This window comes from Bubalus kerabau, chromosome 5 (genome assembly GCF_029407905.1).
Source record: "Bubalus kerabau isolate K-KA32 ecotype Philippines breed swamp buffalo chromosome 5, PCC_UOA_SB_1v2, whole genome shotgun sequence".
In the NCBI taxonomy this organism is placed as follows: domain Eukaryota; kingdom Metazoa; phylum Chordata; class Mammalia; order Artiodactyla; family Bovidae; genus Bubalus; species Bubalus kerabau.
In genome coordinates, this window is record NC_073628.1 from 35,000,087 (window position 1) to 35,023,582 (window position 23,496).

At 48.4% G+C, this 23,496-nt stretch overlaps 1 protein-coding gene across 1 annotated transcript in view; it reads right to left on the minus strand.

Annotated features, from left to right (window-relative positions):
• Positions 1–588: 588 nt before the first annotated feature.
• The window catches only part of TENM4 (teneurin transmembrane protein 4), a 440,205-nt gene continuing 417,297 nt past the window's right edge, over positions 589–23,496 (minus strand). Inside the window, exons 25-29 of the mRNA XM_055581442.1 lie at positions 20,600–20,835; positions 16,991–17,287; positions 11,941–13,555; positions 5,048–5,190; positions 589–2,070 (exon numbers count right to left, since the gene is read on the minus strand). Of these exons, the coding sequence (XP_055437417.1) occupies positions 1,312–2,070; positions 5,048–5,190; positions 11,941–13,555; positions 16,991–17,287; positions 20,600–20,835 (3,050 nt within the window). The 3' untranslated portion in view covers positions 589–1,311. The remainder of the gene's footprint in view (positions 2,071–5,047; positions 5,191–11,940; positions 13,556–16,990; positions 17,288–20,599; positions 20,836–23,496) is intronic.

The window sequence follows — 23,496 nt, forward strand, 5'->3', positions numbered from 1 at the left end:
GGGCTCCTCTAGAGGGGAGAAACTGTCATCTGTTTTAGAAGAACTTCACAGAAGGCATTTCCTGCATCCCAAGCTCTGCAGTTAGCCCAACACTAACAGGGAAGCAGAGATGCCTTCGGGAGCTGGTTAGAACCATGCTTGGTTCACGCCTTCCTCTCTTTGGCTGACTTTTCCTTAAACCTCTTTTCCGGAACCGAAGGCCACCAGGCACCTCTCTCCACACTCCTAGTTCTCAGTGGTGGCAGCTGAGCAATGGAGGGAAGATGCCCAGAGTCCTGGGGGAGAGGGCTTCACCTCGGAAGGCAGGCTGGTATCCTTGCCACCAATGCCATCCTTTTGCTGTGGGTGACCTTCTCTTCCAGGCGTGGTGCCCACACTGAGGGCCGGCTGTGCAGTGCCGGTTCTCACATCTGGCTTTGGGAGAGAAGAGGAGCTGAATAAGGAACATCACGGGAGGACTGACCAACCACAGACGCCCTGGGTACCTCTGCCTCTTAGTCCCCAGGACGAGGTTGCCAGACTGGGAAAAAGACCCGGGAGACACGTGCTCCGTCCCAGCATGGGAGTGGCAACTGACAGCTACACAGGGTTTGCAAAAGGGGTTGGGGGTTTCGTTTAGCATCAAAATATAAAGCTTGGACAGGAGTTTGGGGCAGCTTGAAAAAGGTGCCGTGAGATCATGAAATTCCCCAGAGCAAGATGAAACCATCCGTGGTCCTCCGGGTGCATGGAACACAGTGTTAAAAAGCCCCCCTACCTATCTGCGGGAGCTTGGCCAAAGATCCTCGGGTCCTGCAGACCCTCTTTCCAGGCCCTCCGGAAATCTGCTCCCGGCCCATGACTCTCCGCACCCTTCACTCCTGCCCGACCCCCGTGGAAGATAGCCTTGCACGTGGACAAGTTAGCACAGACACTCATGTCTCACATCACACTGGGGACCTGGGGACAGACGAGGACACACCCCAGGGGCTGCATCTCAGCGAAGAGAAATGTGCCCCAAACAACAAAGAAAACTCCTCAAGGAAAAGGGAACAAAAGACAGTCAAGTTTTCATTGTGATCACACTACAGAAAAAAAAAATACCCTCTGTTCTTTGCAAAAAATGTGTGAAGGCCAAATCTGTGTTTTTCTTTTCTTAAAAAAAAGGATGTTGCATGAGTTACAATGCAACCAAGTATCTTTTTTGTTGTTGTTTTTTTGCACTTGTTAAAAAAAGGATTTTTTTTTTTTTTTAAAGTACAACACAGTCAGGTCCGCGGCCACAAAAGAGTAGCTGTCTTTGGCAAGAAGTCCCGGCCATGGTCCTCTCTGTCACCTCCGGCCCATCTCACTCTGTCTCATGAAGTGGATGTTGTTGGCGCTGTCTGACAGTTCCGGGTACTGCTCGACTGAGATCACGAAGAAGCCATCGTAGCCTTGAACCCGCCCCGTGTTCAGCACCTGCTGCTTCTCGCCCTCGGTCCAGGCCCGCAGGCCCTCCTCCCCATCCCGAAGTCGCTGCTGCTCACGGGCCCAGGCCTGGCGCACGGCTCTCTGCCGGGCCAGCTCCAGCACCCGCGCCTTCTCCTCGTCCAGAGTGGTCCCGTAGCGCGTGTTCAAGCACAGGGCCCCATACTGGAGCTGGATGTCTGTGTAGCGTCTAGTCCTGCCGTTAAGCATCGTGTTGATCTGGGAGACGGTGACGTTGACCCCGTTCTCCAGGGTCCGGCGCCCGCCGCTGAGGCCCAGAATGGCCAGGTCGCCTTCCGAAGGCCCTGGTTTCACGAAGTAGTGGGTGTCCACCCCATCGATGGTGAAGTGCAGGTTCTCCAGGTAGTGGGCGTTGTTCAAGACGGCAGCCACCCGCCGCCCGTCCTCGTTGGCCACACTGATGATGTCTGTGGCCACGCGGCCATCCTTCAAGGCGAACTTGACCCCCTTGCCGAACACGGAGCCGCTGGATGCAAACTTCTTTGTCTCTGGGGCCTGCTGGCAGCTGGTGATTGTGGAGCCATAGAGCTGGTCAAAACGTTCCAGGGTGACGAAGGCCTTGAGCTGCTTCTGCACTTCACATTGCACCCCGAGGATAGACTGAGGTGGGGAGGAGAAAGAGAGAGTGAAATAAAGTGGGGAAACCACCAGGGAACTGGAGAATCAGCCTGCATGACCAAGTCTAACTTATACAAGTATACTAACCTGTAGCATCTAGCTCTACTGCTGACCACCAGGACACCCAGCCCCTGTGCGAGCAGCGTCTATCCTGCCGTTAAGCACTCTGTTGGTCTGGGAAATGGTGACGCTGAACCCATTATCCAGGGTTCGCCGTAAAAGCACCCATGTATTTAACCCTTCCTTCCACTCAGAGGCTGCTCAGGGGGCATCTACTCTGGGCTCACTTGCTTTCTCGGCACTGGGGTCACAACAACGAAGCAGACATCATCCCTGTCCTCGAAGAACTCCTTGTTTCGTGGGGAAAGACAAACGTACAACGAGGAACTACAATCAAATGTGAGGACTGGTGGCCTAAGAGAAGTGACCGTAATGGCTATAGCCAACATGTTTTGGTCTTTGAGCTGAATAGTTTACATTCGTTATCTTGTTGGATCTTCACAATAGCTTTATACAGTAGGGGTATTATTATTCTGGTTTTACATCTGAGAAGCTAAGGCTCAAAGAGGTTGAGACTGGCCCACAGTCATACAGTAGTAGGTATTCAAGCCAACATTCGAACCCAGGTCTTTCTGATTCTAGAGGCTCAGTTCAAGGGCTACTGAAGTCGGGAGGAGCAAACACAGCTCAGGACATGTCAGCCTGGAGGCAGAGAGGCGAGGTGGAGAAGGCGGGGTTCAAGGACAGGCTCACACCTGAGTTGGGACCTGGAGGATGAGGGGGTGATGTCAGGTGCGGCAATGACGAGGGTGTACTCTTGGCTAGGGGCTTAGTAAGATGGAAAGCAGTGGTTTATGTGAACCCTCTGTGTGCGTGCTAAGTTGCTTCAGTCATGTGCAGCTCTTTGTGACCTTGTGGACTATAGCCCGCCACATGGGATTCTCCAGGCAAGACTACTGGAGTGGGTTGCCGTGCCCTCCTCCAGGGGATCTTTCTGACCCAGGGATCAAACCCGCATCTCTTCTATCTCCTGCATTGGCAGGTAGGTTCTTTTCCACTAGTGCCACCCGGGAAGTCCATGAATCCTCTTAACCTGCTTTATTGCTCTCTGCCACATTTAGAAATGGTTTTCAAGGATGGCCTCTGTCTCTACAATGCTTCCTGGAGGCTCTTTACGTGCCCCTGCTCTTGGCTGCTTTAGGGAACAGGTTGGGCCTGTCTCCTTGGCATACCTGGCCCTCCCATGGCTCAGGGAGCTATAGGAAGCCACTTTCAGGCAGGCTGCACGGCCTTGTCAGCAACTCAGGCAAACAGCTTTAGAAACAGGTCCATTAGCTTCTCGCTGAAATTAAGTCCTCTTTATAATTAATAGAACCCTGTCTGTGAACAATTATTTCCTCGAGTTTCGCGAAAGCCAGAGTGCTCAACAACAAAGATCTCCGATGCTTGCCAAGGGCAGAAATCAATAATTCATTGACAAGAGAGGCTGGCAAAGGGGCCGTCAGGGACTGTGGCTCTGGAAGCGGGTGGTGGAGGGAGCCTGGAGTTGGGGCGCAGCTGAGAGGCTGGAAGCAGCCCTGGGAAGACAGTGCCATGGGCAGCTGGGGGGACCTGGAGGGGAGGGATGGTGGGGCTGGAGAGGGCAGGGGGCAGGCGAAGGCCATAGAGAGAGAGAGGCTTTGTGACCAGGTGGGACTGGAGAGGGCAGGGGGCAGGCGAAGGCCATAGAGAGAGAGAGGCTTTGTGACCAGATGGGCTTGGGCTCTCATCGCCTTCTACTACTTTGCAGCTGGCCTTGGACAAGTTTCCTCTCTCAACTCTGGTCTCTGTAAAGTGGGGGAAAAGACTGAACTCGCAGAGTTGTTTACCTCTTTCAACTATTTGGTCATTCAACAAAAAGTGTTCCTTCTGGGCACCTGAGAAATGTGCAAGGTGGTAGGCCGGGTACCAAATAAGACCCACTACTTGCCCCCTTGGGGCTCAGGGTCTAGTGGAGATACAGGAAAGAAAGCAGAAATGAAAATATAGTGTGGAGAGGAAGTTGTAGGTGCCATCAGACAACAGAGGTCCAGCATCATGTTCTCCAGAGTCTAGGGGAAGGAAACAGCCAGGCTGAGACCTCATGGAATCTGGCCGGAGTAAGAGATGCAGATGCATCAGTTTCTGATTGCCAGCCGTATGCCATCTGCAACCCAGACTTCCTCCTGAATCTCTTGTCCCTTTGGACAGGGGTCCCCTGGAAGGCCCAGTCTTGGCCTGATTCATTCCTGCCTTCCCTGGGCTCCTGCAGCATGGGGTCTCGAAGAGCCAGCTCCTTGTACAGACCTTATGAATGAGGGGGGCAGTGGGAAGAAATGAACAAATGGATGCAGGAAGTGAGGGGGTGAGGTGCAACCGCTTTTATGATCTATATAGCCATGAAATTCTATGAGTCTTTGTGTCACGAATGGAAGATGGGGAGAGCAACACTGTTTTGAGGACCTACAGACAGATCTGAGTTTGAATCCCACTCTACTCCATCTTTGCTGGGTGGCATTTGAAAGCCTCAGGCATTAAATCTGTAAAATGACACCAATGATGCAGGGGTATATTTTTGTTGTTAATTTATAAAGAACACCTCACACAAGGGCAGAGGCATGTTGAGGGTGCTCAGGAAACATTACATTTGTATTTAGAACGCACCTTTCCTCCTTGTACTTTTGTTCTGGGTTGGGACAAAGGCTCATTGTGCAGAACTCCAAACTCAGCGTAACATACAAAACTCCTTAATTTGGCTCATGAGGATGTGTGTGCCATTATGGCTGTGTCCATAGTGACTTGCAAGGGTCACTAAGTTATTTGCTCAACAGTTTCTGGTAAGCACTGCAAATGTACCACATTGGTTTCTATTATTGGCCTAAGCTTTTCTGAAAAGCTGGTGGGACCCATTCTTGTAATGTCAGCCACGTGCGTGAATTACCTTGCTGTTGTCCCACTCCTGAGTTTTCATCTGTGTGTGGACGAGTTCATAGGATGGTTCCATAGCATCCATGTCTGGCTTGGGATAGCCGGGGATCACGTTGTGAAGCTGGAATCCAAAGGTGAGTAGCCAGCTGTTGACATCTGGGTGGGAGAGAAGAAGCAGAAACATCCCTGTGGAGTCAGTGGACCTCAGATGTGACACACCCTAAGAAGGCGGCCTAGAGTAAGGTTGCTGGGGTGGGGTAAGGATGTGGTGGGCGGCTGGTGGGAGAGTCAACAAGCACGCCGGAAACTGTTTCATAGCGGGGAAGCCGAGTGTGCTCTTGGGACTAGTGATCCCTCCTGTGGATGTATCTGAGAATGATGTCACACATGCAGAACCTAGGCTTCCCAACTCCTCTTTCTACTGTCACTCTACCCCAAGGACCTTCAGCTTCACAGCCAGGGGCAGCTGTTGATGGATGAAGACCACTCTGCATCTACCTTAGACATCAGTAGAAGACATGGAAGACAACCACACCCAAAGGGAAGATTTTAATGAATGACTTTCAAAGAGAAAATTCACTTAAGAAATAAACTCTTAAACCCTTTCCCAATCCTTTCTGCAGAGATTAGAATCTCAGGGCCAAAGTGCATTGGCCTGTGCTCAGTTGCTTCAGTCACATCCGACTCCTGGTCACCCTATGGATCATAGCCTGCCAGGCTCCTCTGTCCATGGGATTCTCCAGGCAAGAATACTGGAGTGGGTAGCCATCTCCTCCTCCAGGGTATCGTCCTGACCCAGGGATCAAACTCATGTCTCCTGCATTCAGGAAGATTCTTTACCGCTGAACCACTGGGGAAGCCCATGGAGATGGCCTGACCACAATCAAAGAGTTCCGCACCCCCCCACCCCGATCCTGCCTTTTATTTACTCTGACAGCCTAAGAAAGTCACCCAACCTCCCTGTGCCTTCATTTCCAGTCTCTATATTGGGTTTGATGATCGATCCCCATAGGCATTGGATTTATTGGTTTTTATAATATTCCTGGGGGGTTACTAATTAGAAAGTACTCAGTACAGATATTCAGCTGGGATATTGTCATGAGCATTTGGCTTACTGAAGAATGGAATCAGGAAGTCAAGACTTTAGGGAAAAAAAAAGGAAGACTTGAGGAAAAGAAAGAGGGTGTGCCATCAGTTACTTGGCCCTCTGTGGCTGAGGGTCTTTTCCGTGCCCAGCACTGGTGTCACAGACCTTCAGCTTGCACACTCAGGACCCTGGCGGGGAGATGAGACACACGGCATGGATAACTCTGACACGAGAAAAAGGCCGAGCGGAGGGCAGAAGTCTTTTGGTCCTATAGGCTGATAAGTCTTCATGAAGAAGGTAGCCTTTAAGCCCGACACTGAAAGTTGTATAAATTTTGTCAGACTTCAGTGGAGATGAGGGGGGCACTTCAGGCAAAAGCTGTTGTGTAAAGCAAGGCCTGGAGTGGGCAGGTGAGTATTGGGAAATTTCGGGTAGCTAGACAGCAGTTCAGCAGGGCAGAGCGAGAATCAGAGAGGAAAATGGTGGATGGGGCAGGAAGAGCCTGAGGTGGCAGGCGGGAGGTGATCTGGGGTCTACAGGAGACAGACAGGGTTTCCTTGGTGGCTCAGATGGTAAAGAGTCTGCCTGCGATGCAGGAGACCCAGGCTTGACCCCTGGCAAGGGAAGATCCCCTGTAGAAGGGCATGGCAACCCACTCCAGTATTCTTGCCTGGAGAATCCCCATGGACAGAGGGGCCTGGTGGGCTATAATTCATGGGGTCTCAAAGAGTCAGACACAACTGAGTGTCTAACACACATACGCAGGAGACAGACAGACAGCCTGTGTCCCAGCATGGCTCAGCCTTCCTTGGGAAGGGGCAGCCGAAGATGCCAAGGCATTTGGTGACCAGAGACTTGAATCTGAAGTCAGGAGAAGGCAGGATTCAGAATTTAGTCTCAGAGCCAGCAACTCTGGGCAGTGGGCATTCAGGTCTGCTTTTGGCTTCTTCCCAAGCAGACAGATCTCTGGTCAGGGAGGTTCTTAGGGTCCAGGCATTGGTGAAACAGAGTTCATCCCAATGATGGGAGTGCCCTTTGGGGGTCAACAACCTCATCCCATGTTGCCTGTACCCTAAAAGCCTCATGTTTGCCTTTTCTGGGGGGGGGCTTGTTTTTGCGTTTTGGATGTTACAGAGTCCATCTCTTGGGTTTGAAGCCTGGAGGTACTGAAGCAAAGGGGTGGTAGAAAGAGAAGACTGGAAACCCAAATTCTACTTCTAGAGAGATCACATAAGGGAAAGAACATGGTTAAGGCAAGACAAAAGCCAGGTCCAAATGCTGGTTCCACAACTCACAAACTGGTCTTGGACATTTTCCTTAATCTCTCTGAGGTTTAGTTTCTTTGTCTGCAAATTGATGGGAGAAATAGTTTTCACCAAGTCATGGAGAAGAATACTAACAGTGTTACCGTTTGAATTGGCCATCATATAGCAGGAACTGTTCTGTCTGTTATATAAATGATTGAACTTCCTGTATTTACAAGTGTTCAGCGTGGTTCTGGCTCATAGAAGGTTTTCTGTGTTTCTTCTGTGTTTGGAGAAGAAACACCTATGCCTCCAAGTGCCTGGACCTTCGTTTCCTCATTTGAAACACGAGGCGCTTGGATCAGTTTTCTCCAAAGTCCCTATACTCGCTGAGTTTCTAAGTATCTCTGATTCTATGAATCATGGCAGATGGTTCTTTGGGAAATTAAAACAAACAGAATGGAGAGGGAAAAAAAATGGCTACAAAGCCATTTTGCCTGAGGCTTAGAACTTGCATCTGAATTTGTAGTTGCAGAGGAAAGTTTCTATCAGGAGTACTGAGAATTCCCAGGAAACCAGGGGGCTGAAAAGAGGCCTGGGCCTTAATTATAAGTGATGGAAGGTGGGAAACTTTCTCGTTATGCCTTTAGGAAAAATGCTGAAAACTGATTTATTCATTGGTTTTTCTACTGTGCTTTTCTAAAGAGTTGGGAATGTTCCCTTTCTTTCCTATGACATCAGAGGTAGACGTTCCCTCACATTAAATAGCTCTTCACCAATTCATCTCAGACCTCAGCATGGCTGCCTGGAACAGTGACAGAGAATAACAATCCCTTTTACATGAACACAGCTGTGCACTTTACAGAGAGAACTCACCTAAGAATGAGGATTTTGGAGTCAGACAGAGCAGCGGTCTAAGCTCAGCCTCGCCCCCTCTACCTGGGCCGGTTCCTTTTCTTCTCTGACCCTCACTTTCTGCTTCTGTAAATGGGGTCAGTACTCCCCATCTCACAGGCAACAGGGATGGTCAAGTGCAAAGGTGTATATGAGGGATCAGTGGTGGACATTTTAAAGTTGCATTCCTAGCATCCCATTCTGCCTTTGCTCTCTTTTCGAGGTATGCGTGTATTTTTAGGGATGCTGACTCCACCTAAGGATTCCTCATTGGAGCATGTGAATGACCTAGGCTAAGCCAATCAATCAGTACATTCTATCTCCCCAGCCATAGTGGCTGATTCAGAGGTCATCATGTGATATAAGTCTATCCAATACAGGCTTAAGACCCTATGCATTCATGTTCAGTTGCTAAGTTGTGTTCGACTCTTTTGTAACCCCATGGACTGTAGCCCACCAGGCTCCTCTGTCCATGGGATTCTCCAGGCAAGAATACTGGAGTGGGTTGTCATTTCCTCCTCCAAAGGCTCTTTCTGACCCAGGGATCAAACCTGTGTCTCCTGCCTTGGCAGGCAGATTTCTTTACCACTGAGCCACCTGGGAAGCCCTAAGACCCTATATTGGAGTCTATCTCAGGACTCTTGAAGACATTTTTGGAAAAAAGATGCTCTTTTTATCATTGTCATTGCTGGATGTGAATGAGGTTGCAGGTAGCCTATGTGGAAGCTAAATGTTTAGGTCTAGTGAGAACTCAGAGAAGGCAATGGCACCCCACTCCAGTACTCTTCCCTGGAAAATCCTATGGACGGAGGAGCCCGGAAGGCTGCAGTCCATGGGGTCACTGAGGGTTGGACACGACTGAGCGACTTCACTTTCACTTTCCACTTTACTGCATTGGAGAAGGAAATGGCAACCCACTCCAGTGTTCTTGCCTGGAGAATCCCAGGGACGGGGGAGCCTGGTGGGCTGCCGTCTCTGGGGTCGCACAGAGTCGGACACGACTGAAGTGACTTAGTGATTAGCAGTGAGAACTAGTTGCATCTTGGCTTTTGGTAATAAAATGGTTTTTTGCACCATTTTTTCATCAGCTACAGTAACCTGCCAAGTCATCTACCAGGAAGCTCACTGGAGGATGAGGCACAGGGCAAGCTTAATCCAGACAGATATAAGTTGAACATCCTCACAACCCACTAAGGTGTTCTAGGGCTGGCAGCGAGCTGAGCAGGGTGAACGATGGGAAACCTTGTTGGGATATTCCTGTGCATCCACAGGTCCAAAGGAGGTTTTCATCTCACCTGCTTACCACTGTGTCCTCTCTTCCTGCCCACTCTTGGGACTCTAGCTCTTTAGAGGACCATCTAGAATTCTTCTCTGAATGAAGACTAATCCTCTAGGCCTCTGTCAGCAGAAACAGGTCCAGCCTGAGCCACCAAGTTTGGGGGCCCAGGAAGCCACCACGTGCCTAAGGGGCACTCGTGTAGGCTGTACACGCTGCCTTCTGCACTTTGGCACATGCGGCCCCCTCTCCCTGGATCATCCTTCTTCCCGTCACCTGGTGAAAGTCCACTCGTAAGTGGACCTCATGCATCAGGGGTTCCCTGGGCGGAATCAGCCATGTCTCCTGACATGTCTCCTGATGCTTTCACTGACCACCAGGCAAACGTTCACTGCGGGCCTCTCATACTTCACAGTGCGTGTCTGTCTGGCCTCGTGCAGGGTGAATTTCTGGAGGGCAGGGATGGTCTTTCTATCCCCAGTGCCTAAAACAGTGGCTGCACAGAAGAGGCCCTTGTTGGATGAAGCAAACGGCCTTAAATTATGGGGCAGGAGGGTGTTATCATGGGACAAAAGAGGGGGAGAGTTGGCATGCCCAACTTTTTGCCCAGTACACGTACTCTTCTATAAAAAGGGCTGGTTTTAACCAGACCTGAATCCCCATAGCCTCTCTGACTTGTGAGGTCTGACCTGGCTGTGGCTGCTTGCTGGGAGGAGTCTGCTGGAGGCATTTCTGGCATGAGTGACCTCTGGGGCACTTTACACTCAAGTTGGTTTCACAGTAGTGAAGACCAAAGCCTGCTTTTAAAATTGGATAGTAGAGGAACAGGAATGAACACAAGCCATGAGCTGTGCTAGGCAGATTATCATATGTATCTTGTTTTATCCCTGCAACCATCCTACTGAGAGGGTAACAGGCAGGAAAGCCAGGGGTCTCTAAACAGAGGAAATAGGCTGCACCTGTCAGATTTTTTTCTCTTAAAATTCTGTGTTGCCATGACGACACCTGGTTCTACCCGAACTTAACTTTTCTCAAACCTTGAGCTCACCAATGCCTTTTTCTTAGGGAAATGTTTCTCTTAAGCTATGTTAATGAAACTATGTATTTGCTTTGGAATTTGCCTTTCTTCAAAATGGTTCCACCTAAGACTAACTTTTTTTCTTTTCTCAAACCTTGGGCTGACAATGACTCAACAAATCAGTATTCATATCAACTGCTTTATTGCTGGGGATGACACACCTCGTGCCATCCTATCTCAAAAATGCATATTGTGGGCGAGGGGCCGGTGAAACTCTGTCAGCCTCGAGGTGTCTCTCTTATCTGATTAACAGCTTCCTAACAGACATGAAACATCTGGCTAAAGACTAGCAGGGGGGCACTCTTTCTACTCCCCTCTGATGTCTATGTCAGAAGCTTTCTCTATGTCTCTTATACTTTAATAAAGCTTTATTACACAAAAGCTCTGATTGATCAAGCCTCATCACTGGCCCCGGATTGAATTCCTCTTCTCTGGAGGCCAAGAATCTCAGCATCTTTAACAGCTCAACAACAACCTTTCACTACCAGGGTTTTTTTTTTTCCCATTTGTCCATCTGTTCTTTGTTCCTTTTGCTCCCTCATCCCCTCCCCTCTTTGGATTATTATTTTAGTCTTCATTTTATCTCCACTATTGACTGATAACCTATGCCTCTGTTTTACCTTTTAATAGTTGCTCTATGATTTACAATATGCATATTAACTTATCAGAGCCAGGGTAGATATTCTAACTTCAATTTATAGATCAGGAAACTGGAATTAGAGGGAAGTTAAGTAAACTTTGTGACTGTCATAGCTTAGAAATAATGGATCTTTCCTCTAGTTCTGTCTCCTAAGTCTGAATTTTCCATTCACATCATCCCAAATAAGATAACTGATTTCTGGTTTCTGATTTTTTTTTTTTGGTCATACCTTCACTCAGTTTATCAGGGACACATAACCAGCTTGATCTTTGGGTCAGAAACTCTCAGAATACATCCCAAGGGATGCATCCAGTGAAATGTTAGGATTTCATGGTAAAAAAAAAAGGGGGGGTTCATGGTTAAACAAGTTGGAAAAACAGTGGGTGATTATATGAAATTATATGAAACAGTTCCCTTTGCTACAAGACTTCATAGAGCCTTTCCTAAGCTGAAATGGGTCATGAAAATTTTGGAATGGTGGTTATCCTATCAAACTGATTTGATGCCAAAACCAGTTTTTACAGAGTATTTCTCTTAACCAGTGTTTCTTCAAAAATACTTTGGAAAATACTACTCTAAGAGAAAGTAAAAGTTTCCCATTATACCATACTGGCTTTGTCAAGAAGGATGGTCCCAATGACCAGAGCAATCGAGGTCCCTGCCTTCTGAATGAGCCCTGATCCTCACCTGTCATGAAGCACTTGATGTCCTGAGAGTTGCTGATGGGGTTGTTGTTTTTAAACATGTAGAGATTAAAGGGCATGATGTTGCTGCTACTAAGGTGCTTCCACAACTCGTGGTCTGGGCTAGTCCAGCGACCAGCCAGCACGTCGTAATCCCGCCGGCCCATGTGGACGAGCTTGGTGAGTGGATCGTAGAGGCCACCATGGTAGCCAATGATGATCTGGAAGTTGGGGTTGGTGTCCATGTAGATCTCCCCATAGGCCGTGTACAGGATCTGCTTGATCATTAAGCCTGTTCCACTGAAGACAGCAAGAGGGGTCCCGATGTTGTCGCAAGCTATATAAAACTCATCTCCGCTGCTCAACTCCATGGCGAAGAGGTGCCCTTGCAGGTCGTAGTAGAGGGATGTGATCTCAGAGCTGGAGTGGTTATAGAGGTGGGTGACCTTGGTAGGGTTGGTCAGGTCTGCATAGAAAAACTGCAGGTGGTGGCTCTGGCTGCTCTTGCTAGACACCCGTCGTCCCAGACCATCGTAGCGGTACCTGACACTCCAGCCACCACCCCGGTTGTAGGCCTTGATGAGCAGGCCGGCTGAGTTGTACTCAAAGATATCGCTGCCCCGCTGCCTCAAGAAACCATCCTCATCCATCTTGTACTGCACGTCGCCCAGCCTGGTGATGCGGTCACGGAGGTCGTACCGTAGTGGGGTAAGCCGTGCACTATTTCCAGGGCTCAGTAAGTGCAGGTTCCCATTGAGGTCATAGCTGTATCGCCAGAGTGGCTTGTCATTGATGGAGACCGTCTGCAGCTGGCCATCAGCATCGTACTCATAGGAGTAGCGGGTGGTGTTGGCGTAGGGTCCCACCTTCAGCTCCTTCTTGACCACTCGCCCCATGTTATCATACTGGACGGTCATCCAATACATGAGTGAGCGGAAGATCTCATATTGCACTTCCTTCATCCGGCCGTAGGCGTCAAAGTGCTTGGTGTGGGTCATGACCGTGGTGGTGATGATCTGGTTAATGTCATAGTAGATGACACCAAACTTCCCGAACTGCTCTGTCTTGCCCGACACGTCGTCATAGCGATACAGGTCAATGGGCAGTGGGGTCTCGTTGATCACAGCCTGCATGCTGGTCACCCGGAAGCTGTTGTCATAGTTGTAGTCAAAGCGGGCGTTGACCATGCCTTCCTCCGTGAAGCGGAAGATCTGGCGGTCGATCAGGGGCCCGATCTGACGGTAGCGGATGGTGCAGGTGAAGCCCTCGTTCTGTAGGTTGATGGTCTTTAGCATGCCAGCAGTCTCATCGTAGGTGAAGCTCACCTTGGTGGTGTCGTACAGCAGCTCAGCCAGCTTGGACAGCTTGCCATATTTGTATATCACCCTGCGGCCGGTGCCCAGGTAGAAGGTGTGGAGGAGGTGCCCGTCCTCGGTGAAGTCCTGGATGACTGAGGCATTGCCCTCGGGGGGTTGGTAGATGTTCCTGTAGTAACCCACTGAGCGGATGGTCTCCAGTGTCTGCCGAGCCACGTTGGGCATGGTCACAGAAGAGAGGCGGTCATTCTTGTCGAACTCAAAGATGTATTGCCTCTGGCTGTGGAGGAGCAGCACCATAGACTGGAGGGAGAGGAAAACCGAGAGGTGAGAGGAGGGTGCTGGGGAGGAAGGGGAGGTCTATGAGCCCCAGACTTAAAGGAAAAGAATGAAAGGCCAAGGAAGCCAGTGGTTCTTCTAAGTTATGCCCAAACCAGAGCTTTCCAATCAGTGTGCCCTAGGATAATGCAATGGCGTACAGATGTGCTAAGAGAAGGCCTTCTCACCACCCTTGGCCTGCCTACAGTGAGCAGCGCTGTGTTTGCCCCTTTGTGGGGTATAGAAATGATTTCAGTGTGGGATGGGGTTGGGAGAACTGGCCTAAAGTATAAATATTTGCAGCAGCCTCTCTCTTGGCTCCCTTGCTCCCGATTCCTTCTCAATCTTCCTACCCAAGCAAGAATGATTAAACACAGTCTGATAATGTCCATGTGTGTGCGTGCAAGTCACTTCAGTCGTGTCTGACTGTGCAATCCTATGGACTACAGCTTGCTAGGCTCCTCTGTCCATGGGATTTTCCAGGCAAGAATATTGGAGTGGGTTGCTGTGCCCTCCTCCAGGGAATCTTCCCAACCCAGTGATTGAACCCATGTCTCTTATCTCTAACTGTATTGGCAGGCAGATTCTTTACCATTACTGCCACCTGGAAAACCCCTGATAATGTCTATTGCCTGCTAAACAGCTTCTGTTGACTCCCTATGGCCTATAGGATAAGATCTGTCTGAGAAGGACATTTAAGGTTTTGCATAATTGTTTATGTAGTAACAGGTCATACACCCACCCAGGGGTAGGGTGGGCTGTGATGGGAATGGGGAAACCTGGTTTCTAATAACGGACTCAGTGTATGACCGTGGGCAAATTCTTTCCCTCTGCGTCCAGATTTTCAGGTCATGTTGGATGACCTTCAGGGTATCTCTTAGCACTACCACAAATAATACTCTTGCAGATGTGAATGTTGCAGGTAGGGGAAACGGGTCACAGATCAAGCAGAGCATGGGCCTGGACAGCTGACCAGGTATAGAACACAAAGCCAGGATCTGGGTATCAGAACTGTGGCATGAAATACAGACTGTTTCATGAATAAGTCAGTAGGTAACAGGCCAAAAGACATCTGGGCATCAAAATTACCATTTCTCTTCTTTGAGACCAACTTTTGATTAGAGGCCTTTTCTGATTCCTAGTTCCTAGGATGAAATGAATGCAGAGTTCCAAAGAATAGCAAGAAAGCCTTCCTAAGTGATCAATGCAAAGAAATAGAGGAAAACAATAGAATGAGAAAGACTAGAGATCTCTTCAAGAAAATCAGAGATACCAAGGCAACACTTCATGCAAAGATGGGCACAATAAAGGTCAGAAACAGCATGGACCTAACAGAAGCAGAAGATATTAAGAAGATATGGCAAGAATACACAGAAGAACTATACAAAAGACATCTTAATGACCCAGATAATCACGATGGTGTGAACATTCACCTAGAGCCAGACATCCTGGAATGTGAAGTCAAGTGAGCCTTAGGAAGCATTACTATAAACAAAGCTAGTGGAGGTGATGGAACTCAGTTGAGCTATTTCAAATCCTAAAAGATGATGCCGTGAAAGTGCTGCACTCAATATGCCAGCAAATTTGGAGAACGCAGTAGTGGCCACAGGACTGGAAAAGGTCAGTTTCATTCCAATCCCAAAGAAGGCCAATGCCAAAGAATGTTCAAACTACTGCATAATTGCACTCATTTCACATGTTAGTAAAGTACTGCTCAAAATTCTCCAAGCTAGGCTTCAGCACTATGTGAACTGAGAACTTCTGGATGTTCAAGCTGGATTTCGAAAAGGCAGAGAGGAACCAGAGATCAAACTGCCAACATCTGTTGGATCACAGAAAAAGCAATAAAGTTTCAGAAAAACATCTACTTCTGCTTCATTGATTACGCTAAAGCCTTTGACTATATGGATTGCCACAAACTGCAAAATTTGGAAAGAGATGGGAATACCAGACCACCTTACCTGCCTCCTGAGAAATCTGTATGCAGGTCAGGAAGCAACAGTTAGAACTGGACATGGAACAACAGACTGGTTCCAAATCAGGAAAGGAGTACTTCAAGGCTGTATCTTGTCACCCTGCTTATTTAACTTTTATGCAGAGTACATTATGTGAAATGCCAGGGTGGATGAAGCACAAGCCAGAATCAAGACTACTGGGAGAAATATCAATAATCTCAGATATGCAGACGATACACCACCCTAATGGCAGAAAGCAAAGAGGAACTAAAGAGCCTCTTGATGAAAGTGAAACAGGAGAGTGAAAAAGTTGGCTTAAAACTCAACATTCAAAAAATGAAGATCATGGCATCCAGTCCCATCACTTCATGGCAAATAGATGGGGAAACAATGGAAACAGTGAGAGACTTTATTTTCTTGAGCTCCAAAATCACTGCAGATGGTGACTGCAGCCATGAAATTAAAAGATGCTTGCTCCTTGGAAGAAAAGCTATGACAAACCTAGACAGCATATTAAAAAGCAGAGAGAGACATTAATTACTTTGCCAACAAAGATCTGTATAGTCAAAGCTATAGTTTTTCCAGTAGTCATGTATGGATGTGCGAGTTGGACCATAAAGAAGGCTGAGTGCTGAAGAATTGATGCTTCTGAACTGTGGTGTTGGAGAAGACTCTTGAGAGTCCCTTGGACTGCAAGGAGATCCAACCAGTCAAATTTTAAACTCAACCCTGAATATTCATTGGAAGGACTGATGCTGAAGCTGAAACTCCAATACTTTGGCAAACTGATGCAAACAGCCTACTCATGAGAAAAGACTCTGATGCTGGGAAAGATTGAAGGCAGGAGGAGAAGGGGACAACAGAGGATGAGATGGTTGGATGGCATCATCGACTCAATGGACACGAGTATGAGCAAACTCTGGGAGATGGTCAAGGACAGGGAAGGTGAAGGACGTGGCGTGTTGCAGTCCATAGAGTCACAAAAAGTCAGACACGACTGAGATATTGAACAACAGGATGAAATGAAGCCTGATTTGAAGCAGAAAGACTTCCTAACGCCACTCTTAGCATGTGACATGCAGGATTAAGCACCTCTTGCTTAATACTGATCCCCTGGCTTCCATCTTGTTCTCTGTGACCAGGTCACACCAGGTACCCTAGACCTGGGAGCAGACTCCAAATCCTGCTCCATAAGTCCAGATAGTGTTTGGGCCTAGCTCCCATCTATCAAGTGGGACTTTTACATTCTCCCACCCAGAAGCTTCCATTTGTCATACCCTCACCATAATCCATCCAGACTCCACCCAGGAAGCCCCTGACCAGATTTTCCTGAACATTTCCTTTTGGAGACCACATGGGTCAGATCTATCCCATCGAGGTCAGCAGGCTGGGCCTGGGCTTAGGTTGAGCAGAACGAAGATCTTCTATATGGCAAGGCCAGTGATGGAAGGAGACAGACACCTGCCTTCTCTAAGTAGGTGTAGCTCCATGTCTTCCCGTCAGCAAAGATCCTGGATGTGATGCGGCCCGCCTGGTCATATTCCATCCTCTCAGACATGATGCCCCTCTGGACACCAGCGATGTGGCCCCCCGGGGAGTAGGTCACGTTGACGCCGTTCAGCCTGCTGCTGGGTGACCAGAGGCTGGGCCGCCCCGTCTGGTCATACAGGATGCGGAGGGTGAACTTGCGGTGATCGTCATAGATCTTCTCCGTGCGTGTCACGCGGTCAAAGTCCAGGGACAGGAGGTTCCGGTTGTGAACCTGGAGAAGGGGTAGGCAGACACAGAGAGTCAGTCTAGACATCGAGAACTCGGTCTGAGACGCCCCTGAGCAGAGGAGGCGGCACAGGTCTTGGGTGGCAGCAGACAAGGGTTTGGCCTGTGGCTCTGTCACTTGTCAATTCTGTCAAGTTTCCTCATCTGTAAAATGGGAATAGTCATGCCAGCTGCACAGGGCACTTGGGAGGGTAAAGACAATACAGAGTCTGGGTAAAGAGTAGCACATACGATGCACGTAATTTCCTAGTGCGATTCTCCTGATGAGGAGACAAAGGCAGATCCTTCTTAACTCCCTCCTGGAAAGGGAGCGGCCATGTGGGCCCAGTAAGTCAGTGCCTGACCCCATATTTTATGTGCCCGGCGCTGCTCTTGTGATTGACACTGGGGAGACCACAGTCAATGAATGACAGGGCTCCAGACCCCGTGACTGGTGAGTGACTGGGCCTGGATTCGACTCTCACCACTGCAACATGCCAGCATATGATCTGTGGTCCTTTGTGGCCTTGGACTCCCCATCCCCTCTGGGTCTCTCCTGCCCTCTGCCACCACAATCAGGGCCTCCTGGTCATCTCAAGGCATCTTCTTCTTTCTGGAGGCCCTGGGAGGCAGTGTGTGTGTATGAGTCTGGGATGCCTTCTCTGGCTGTGGGTTGCCTGGGGAACACCGTCCTAGGTTTTGGAACATTTGCTCCTGGCAGGTGGCACAGTGGTAAGGATCCTCCTGCCAATGTGGGAGATGTGAGTTCGATCCCTGGGTCAGGAAGATTCCTCTGGAGTAGGACATGGCAACCCACTCCAGTATTCTTGCCTGAAAAGTTCTATGGACAGAGGAAACTGGAGCCATTAAATGACAGCAAATGATCGTGGTAATTCTCAGAGGAAGTAGAGACGTGTGTGTCTCACCCTTCTCCCCAAACAAATTCTAAAGCCTTGAAAATCAGGATTTATAATGATGGTGCTGAGACGACTTTAGCTGTGAATGGCCTGGTTATAATAAGGTTGCTTTCCCAGGGGTAATCAAACACAATTGCAGAAGCAAAAACAGTATGGCAGGCAATTCCCATGAAAAATCAGAGGTGTTGGACGCTGAAGCTGTGTTCTTTGCAGAGAGGGCAGAGGGAGAAGCAGCTTCTATACCACCAACGATGATGGGGGTCCTACAAAGCATCTTTGGGAAGGTCCCTTGTGACTCCCCCACAAGGTGCTACCACCCAGCCAGTTGTCCCCCTCTCCCCGTGGAGGGCCCCCAGTGAAGAGAAGCTACAGCTCTGCAGCAAAATTAATAAAATTGAATTAAGCAGCTCACTGAGGGACTGCCTAACGCTTCCTGTGCTCGGCAGTGGCGGCAATGAGATTTTACATCTTTCTTTATTAAAAAAGTTCCCAGTTGTATAAAAAATGAACTGCATTACAGGGAGGTGCACCCAGCTAACATTCTCATTCCACGTGCCGCCACTGTGGGTGGCCATTTATTTTGGGAGGACTTGGAGGTGGAGGCCACGCGACGGGAGCGTCATTCATCTCAGCCTAGGAGAGGGACCCATTACTGGCTGGGAAACTTTTGGTCCAGTTCATGCGGCCGAGAGGAAATCCTAACAGCACTAATGGCAGCTCTTTATTGAGCACCTGGGGTCTTCCAGCGCTGGGCTAGGGCTTCAGAAATATCATCTGGTTTCTGCAGAGGAATCTGAAGCTTAGAGGGGCTGCTCAAGGCTACATACATGGCCCCCAGGCAGGACTCAAACCTGGGTCAAGCCTTCTACGTAGCTCATTGCCTCCAATGTGTGTGAAGGACTCCGGGAGAATTCACACAGGGGGCCCGGTGAGTCTGCAGACAGTGTCCCATAAAGAACAAAGACAGCTAGACCTTCCTTGGGGAATCAGTGGAAGGCTGTTTCCTACATCAGATAGATAGTTGTTGAATTCTTGAGGACCACAGGAAGCCCTGTTTTCTGGGCTCCAGTTGTGTGATACTGAATCAGTCACATACTTGTCTGCTATGAGAAAGGCACCATGAGACAGTGTGTGTATTTCCAGTTACTGCCTAGCTATTCGAGTCTGGAAAACTCCCTCCTCTCTCTGGACCCTGGTTACCTCCTACATGAAACAGGGCCTTAAATGAACTTTCTCTGCAAGAAATGGCTGGGTGGGGGCGGTGGTGGGTGGGGTGCAGTACAGTACAAGACAGCCCTGGCCAGGTTGCATGAGGATGTTTCTGCAGCTTTGAGGAATCAGGAACATGTGGCCCAGTCCTGGGGTGCCCTGCAGCTCAGCAAGACTGCATGGAGCACCTGTGTGTGGTCTGCGAGGCGCTGTGCTTAACATCAGGACTAGGCCCTCCATTTCCCTCTCCCCATTGCCTGCCTTTTCTGAAGCTGGAGGGAACTGGAGCTTGGTAATCTGGCCCTGGGGCAGAGGCCACACTACAAAGACATGTGAGTGAGGCAGCGAAAGTGCTCGTTCTGGGCATCCACATGCAGAAAAGTGCTCTGAGATGCCAGAAGCCAGCCCCCTGGCAGTGACGGCCACGGTGGAGTTGTTTTGCTCACTAAGGAAGGATAACTCCGCCTGGAAGGAGAATGTGGCTTAGGGTCCAAAGAGCTAAACTAAATCTTCATGCATGTTAGCAATGCGTGATAAGAATAATGACAACTAGAAAAGGTATTACTGACTATTTTTATGTGCCAGATTCCATCAGTTCAGTTTAGTCGCTCAGTTGTGTCCGACTCTTTGAGACCCCATGGACTGCAGCACACCAGGCCTCCCTGTCCATCACCAACTCCCGGAGTCCAGCCAAACCCATGTCCATCAAGTCAGTGATGCCATCCAGCCATCTCATCCTCTGTCATCCCCTTCTCCTCCTGCCCTCAATCTTTCCCAGCATCAGGATTCCATATGAGACACTTTATGTACTATTTCTAATCATTACAGCAACTTGTAAGTTGGTTTCATTGTCCCCATTTTATTATGGATAATGAAATTGAGGCTTTACGAGGTCATGGATTTGCCCAAATGTGCTCAGGGAACAGCAGAAGCTGGAAACCCAACTCAGAACTGACTAACATCAAGCCAGTGATCGTTTCTCTAGCACAGGTGAAAATACACGAGACTCTGATTACGTGCACTTGCTTAACATGTTCCCTTTTGCGGATGAAGAAACGGAAGCCCGGAAGCACCTTCTCTCCTAGAGCGCCTTCTCCCCTAGTGTAGCTTCCAGACCAGAGCCCAGTCCTCAGAGTCCTCCTCCTCCCTGGCCCCCCGGGACTCTGCCACCCCTGCTGGGAGGCCTTGCTCACCCGAAGCCGGCGCCCGAAGACTGTGACCTGGCCGCGAGCCTGCTCCTTGCGCTGCCGCCACTCCACCAGGTTGAGGCCGTTGTCGATGGGCAGCGTGACGTTCCTCTTGCCCACAGTGGGGTTGACGGTCCCGGCCAGCAGGTGGGGCTCCGTCTGCAGGGCCACCTCCATGCCGTTGGCCAGCAGCAGCCGCAGGGAGCCGTCGGCCCCGATGAAGTAGCTGTTCCGGACCTGGTCTGAGGGACAGATGAGGAGAGACTCTGTTTAGGAGGGCTGAGGAGGGACGGAGCTGTACAGCAGAGGCAGAGGTGTGGTCTTCAAATGTGCTTACGTTTCTGACCACAGAAACAAAACACTTTCATTGAAGAACACGAGAAAAATATATGGAGGTCCGTGAGCTCAGTCTCCAAAGGAAACTACTGTAAATATTTTGGTATGTTCCCAGATTTCACAATATTTCTGAATACATTTATGGTTAAAAATGGCTGCTTATAGAGTTCTTACTGATCGCTGTTATTTTATTGTTGAATATGTTCATATATGTTCATGAACGTATATGCTATGCCATTATATGGAAATAACAGAACTTATTCGATCGGTCTTCATATAGATATTCTGATTATTTCCACTTTTGCATGATTACAACCCTGCAAATAAATATCTGTTAATCATTATGCTAAAGTGAAAGAAGTCAGGCACAAAAGGCCTGATATTATATGAATCAGTCCATATTTATGCAATGTCTGCAAAAGGCCAACTTGTAGAGAGAAAAGTAGTGAGGGAAAAGGAGAAAGGGGTATGACTGGTAATGACTATGGGGTTTCCTTTTGGGGGTGATAAAAAATTTTCTGAAATTAGATAGTGGTAAAACATCTATTTCTGCTTTATTGACTATGCCAAAGCCTTTGACTGTGTGGATCACAATGAACTGTGGAAAATTCTGAAAGAGATGGGAATACCAGACCACCTGACCTGCCTCTTGAGAAATCTGTATGCAGGTCAGGAAGCAACAGTTAGAACTGGACATGGAACAACAGACTGGTTCCAAATAGGAAAAGGAGTACGTCAAGGCTGTATATTATCACCCTGCCTATTTAACTTATATGCAGAGTACATCATGAGAAACATTGGACTGGAAGAAACACAAGCTGGAATCAAGATTGCTGGGAGAAATATCAATAACCTCAGATATGCAGATGACACCACCCTTATGGCAGAAAGTGAAGAGGAACTCAAAAGCCTCTTGATGAAAGTGAAAGTGGAGAGTGAAAAAGTTGGCTTAAAGCTCAACATTCAGAAAACGAAGATCATGGCATCCGGTCCCATCACTTCATGGGAAATAGATGGGGAAACAGTGGAAACAGTGTCAGACTTTATTTTTTGGGGCTCCAAAATCACTGCAGATGGTAACTGCAGCCATGAAATTAAAAGACACTTACTCCTTGGAAAGAAAGTTATGACCAACCTAGATAGCATATTCAAAAGCAGAGACCATTACTTTACCAACAAAGGTCCGTCTAGTCAAGGCTATGGTTTTTCCTGTGGTCATGTATGGATGTGAGAGTTGGACTGTGAAGAAGGCTGAGCGCCAAAGAATTGATGCTTTTGAACTGTGGTATTGGAGAAGACTCTTGAGAGTCCCTTGAACTGCAAGGAGATCCAACCAGTCCATTCTGAAGGAGATCAGCCCTGGTATTTCTTTGGAGGGAATGATGCTGAAGCTGAAACTCCAGTACTTTGGCCACCTCATGCGAAGAGTTGACTCATTGGAAAAGACTCTGATGCTGGGAGGGATTGGGGGCAGGAGAAGGGAACGACAGAGGATGAGATGGCTGGATGGCATCACTGACTTGATGGACGTGAGTCTGAGTGAACCCTGGGAGTTGGTGATGGACAGGGAGGCCTGGCGTGCTGCGATTCATGGGGTCGCAAAGAGTCGGACACGACTGAGCGACTGAACTGAACTGAACTGAATGGTTGCACAACTTTGTACATATACTGAAAACCACTGAATTATACTCTTTAATAGTATGTTACAATAATATATAATAGGATTACATATTTATTAAAAATATACTTTTTGGATAAATCAATGTCTTAACTTTGGGTTATTTAATCAAAATTGACTCCTAAAAGTAGGAGTCCTAGGGCAAAGGGTTGAACATTTTTAAGGCCTTCCCACTATGGTAACAACACTCTTTACAATAAGGTGAAAAATAGCTCCAATATGTAAATCAGTGACAGAATGCCAAATATATACGTTTTAAATCACTCTCATGTATATACATATATGATACATATATGTATATATATGACAATGATTTAAAAGTAGACTTAATTTTGAAATTTTAAACCTGATTTTTGATTAGGATCTTTAGCTAATAGAACCTTCTGGAGAAAAAGTAAATTTCAGTTGTAAAATGCACACTGTGTTCTTTTCTAAAAATGGAAAAACCTGAGTTTTTACTGCAGTCACCTTCCTCTTGCCCTTTGTCAGCTGCTGCTTCTGTCTGCACTGCCCCCCTCTGTTCAATAAATGCGAGCCCAAGCCCTTCCTTCAAGGCTCTGTGTAAACGTCATCTCTTCCCAGAAGCTTCCCTTGTTCCTCTGGTTAGAACGAAAGCCTCCCCCTCCCTTAGCCTCTTTCCAGATCTCAACGGTGGTCCTGCAGCTAGTGGTGCAGAGGTTCACCACTCTGTGAGAGAATGAACTCTCAAACACTTCAGTTCAGTTCAGTCGCTCAGTCGTGTCTAACTCTTTGCGACCCCGTGGACTGCAGCACACCAGGCCTCCCTGTCTATCACCAACTCCCGGAGTTTACTCAAACTCATGTCCATTGAGTTGGTGATGGCATCCAACCATCTCATCCTTTGTCATCCCCTTCTCCTCCCACCTTC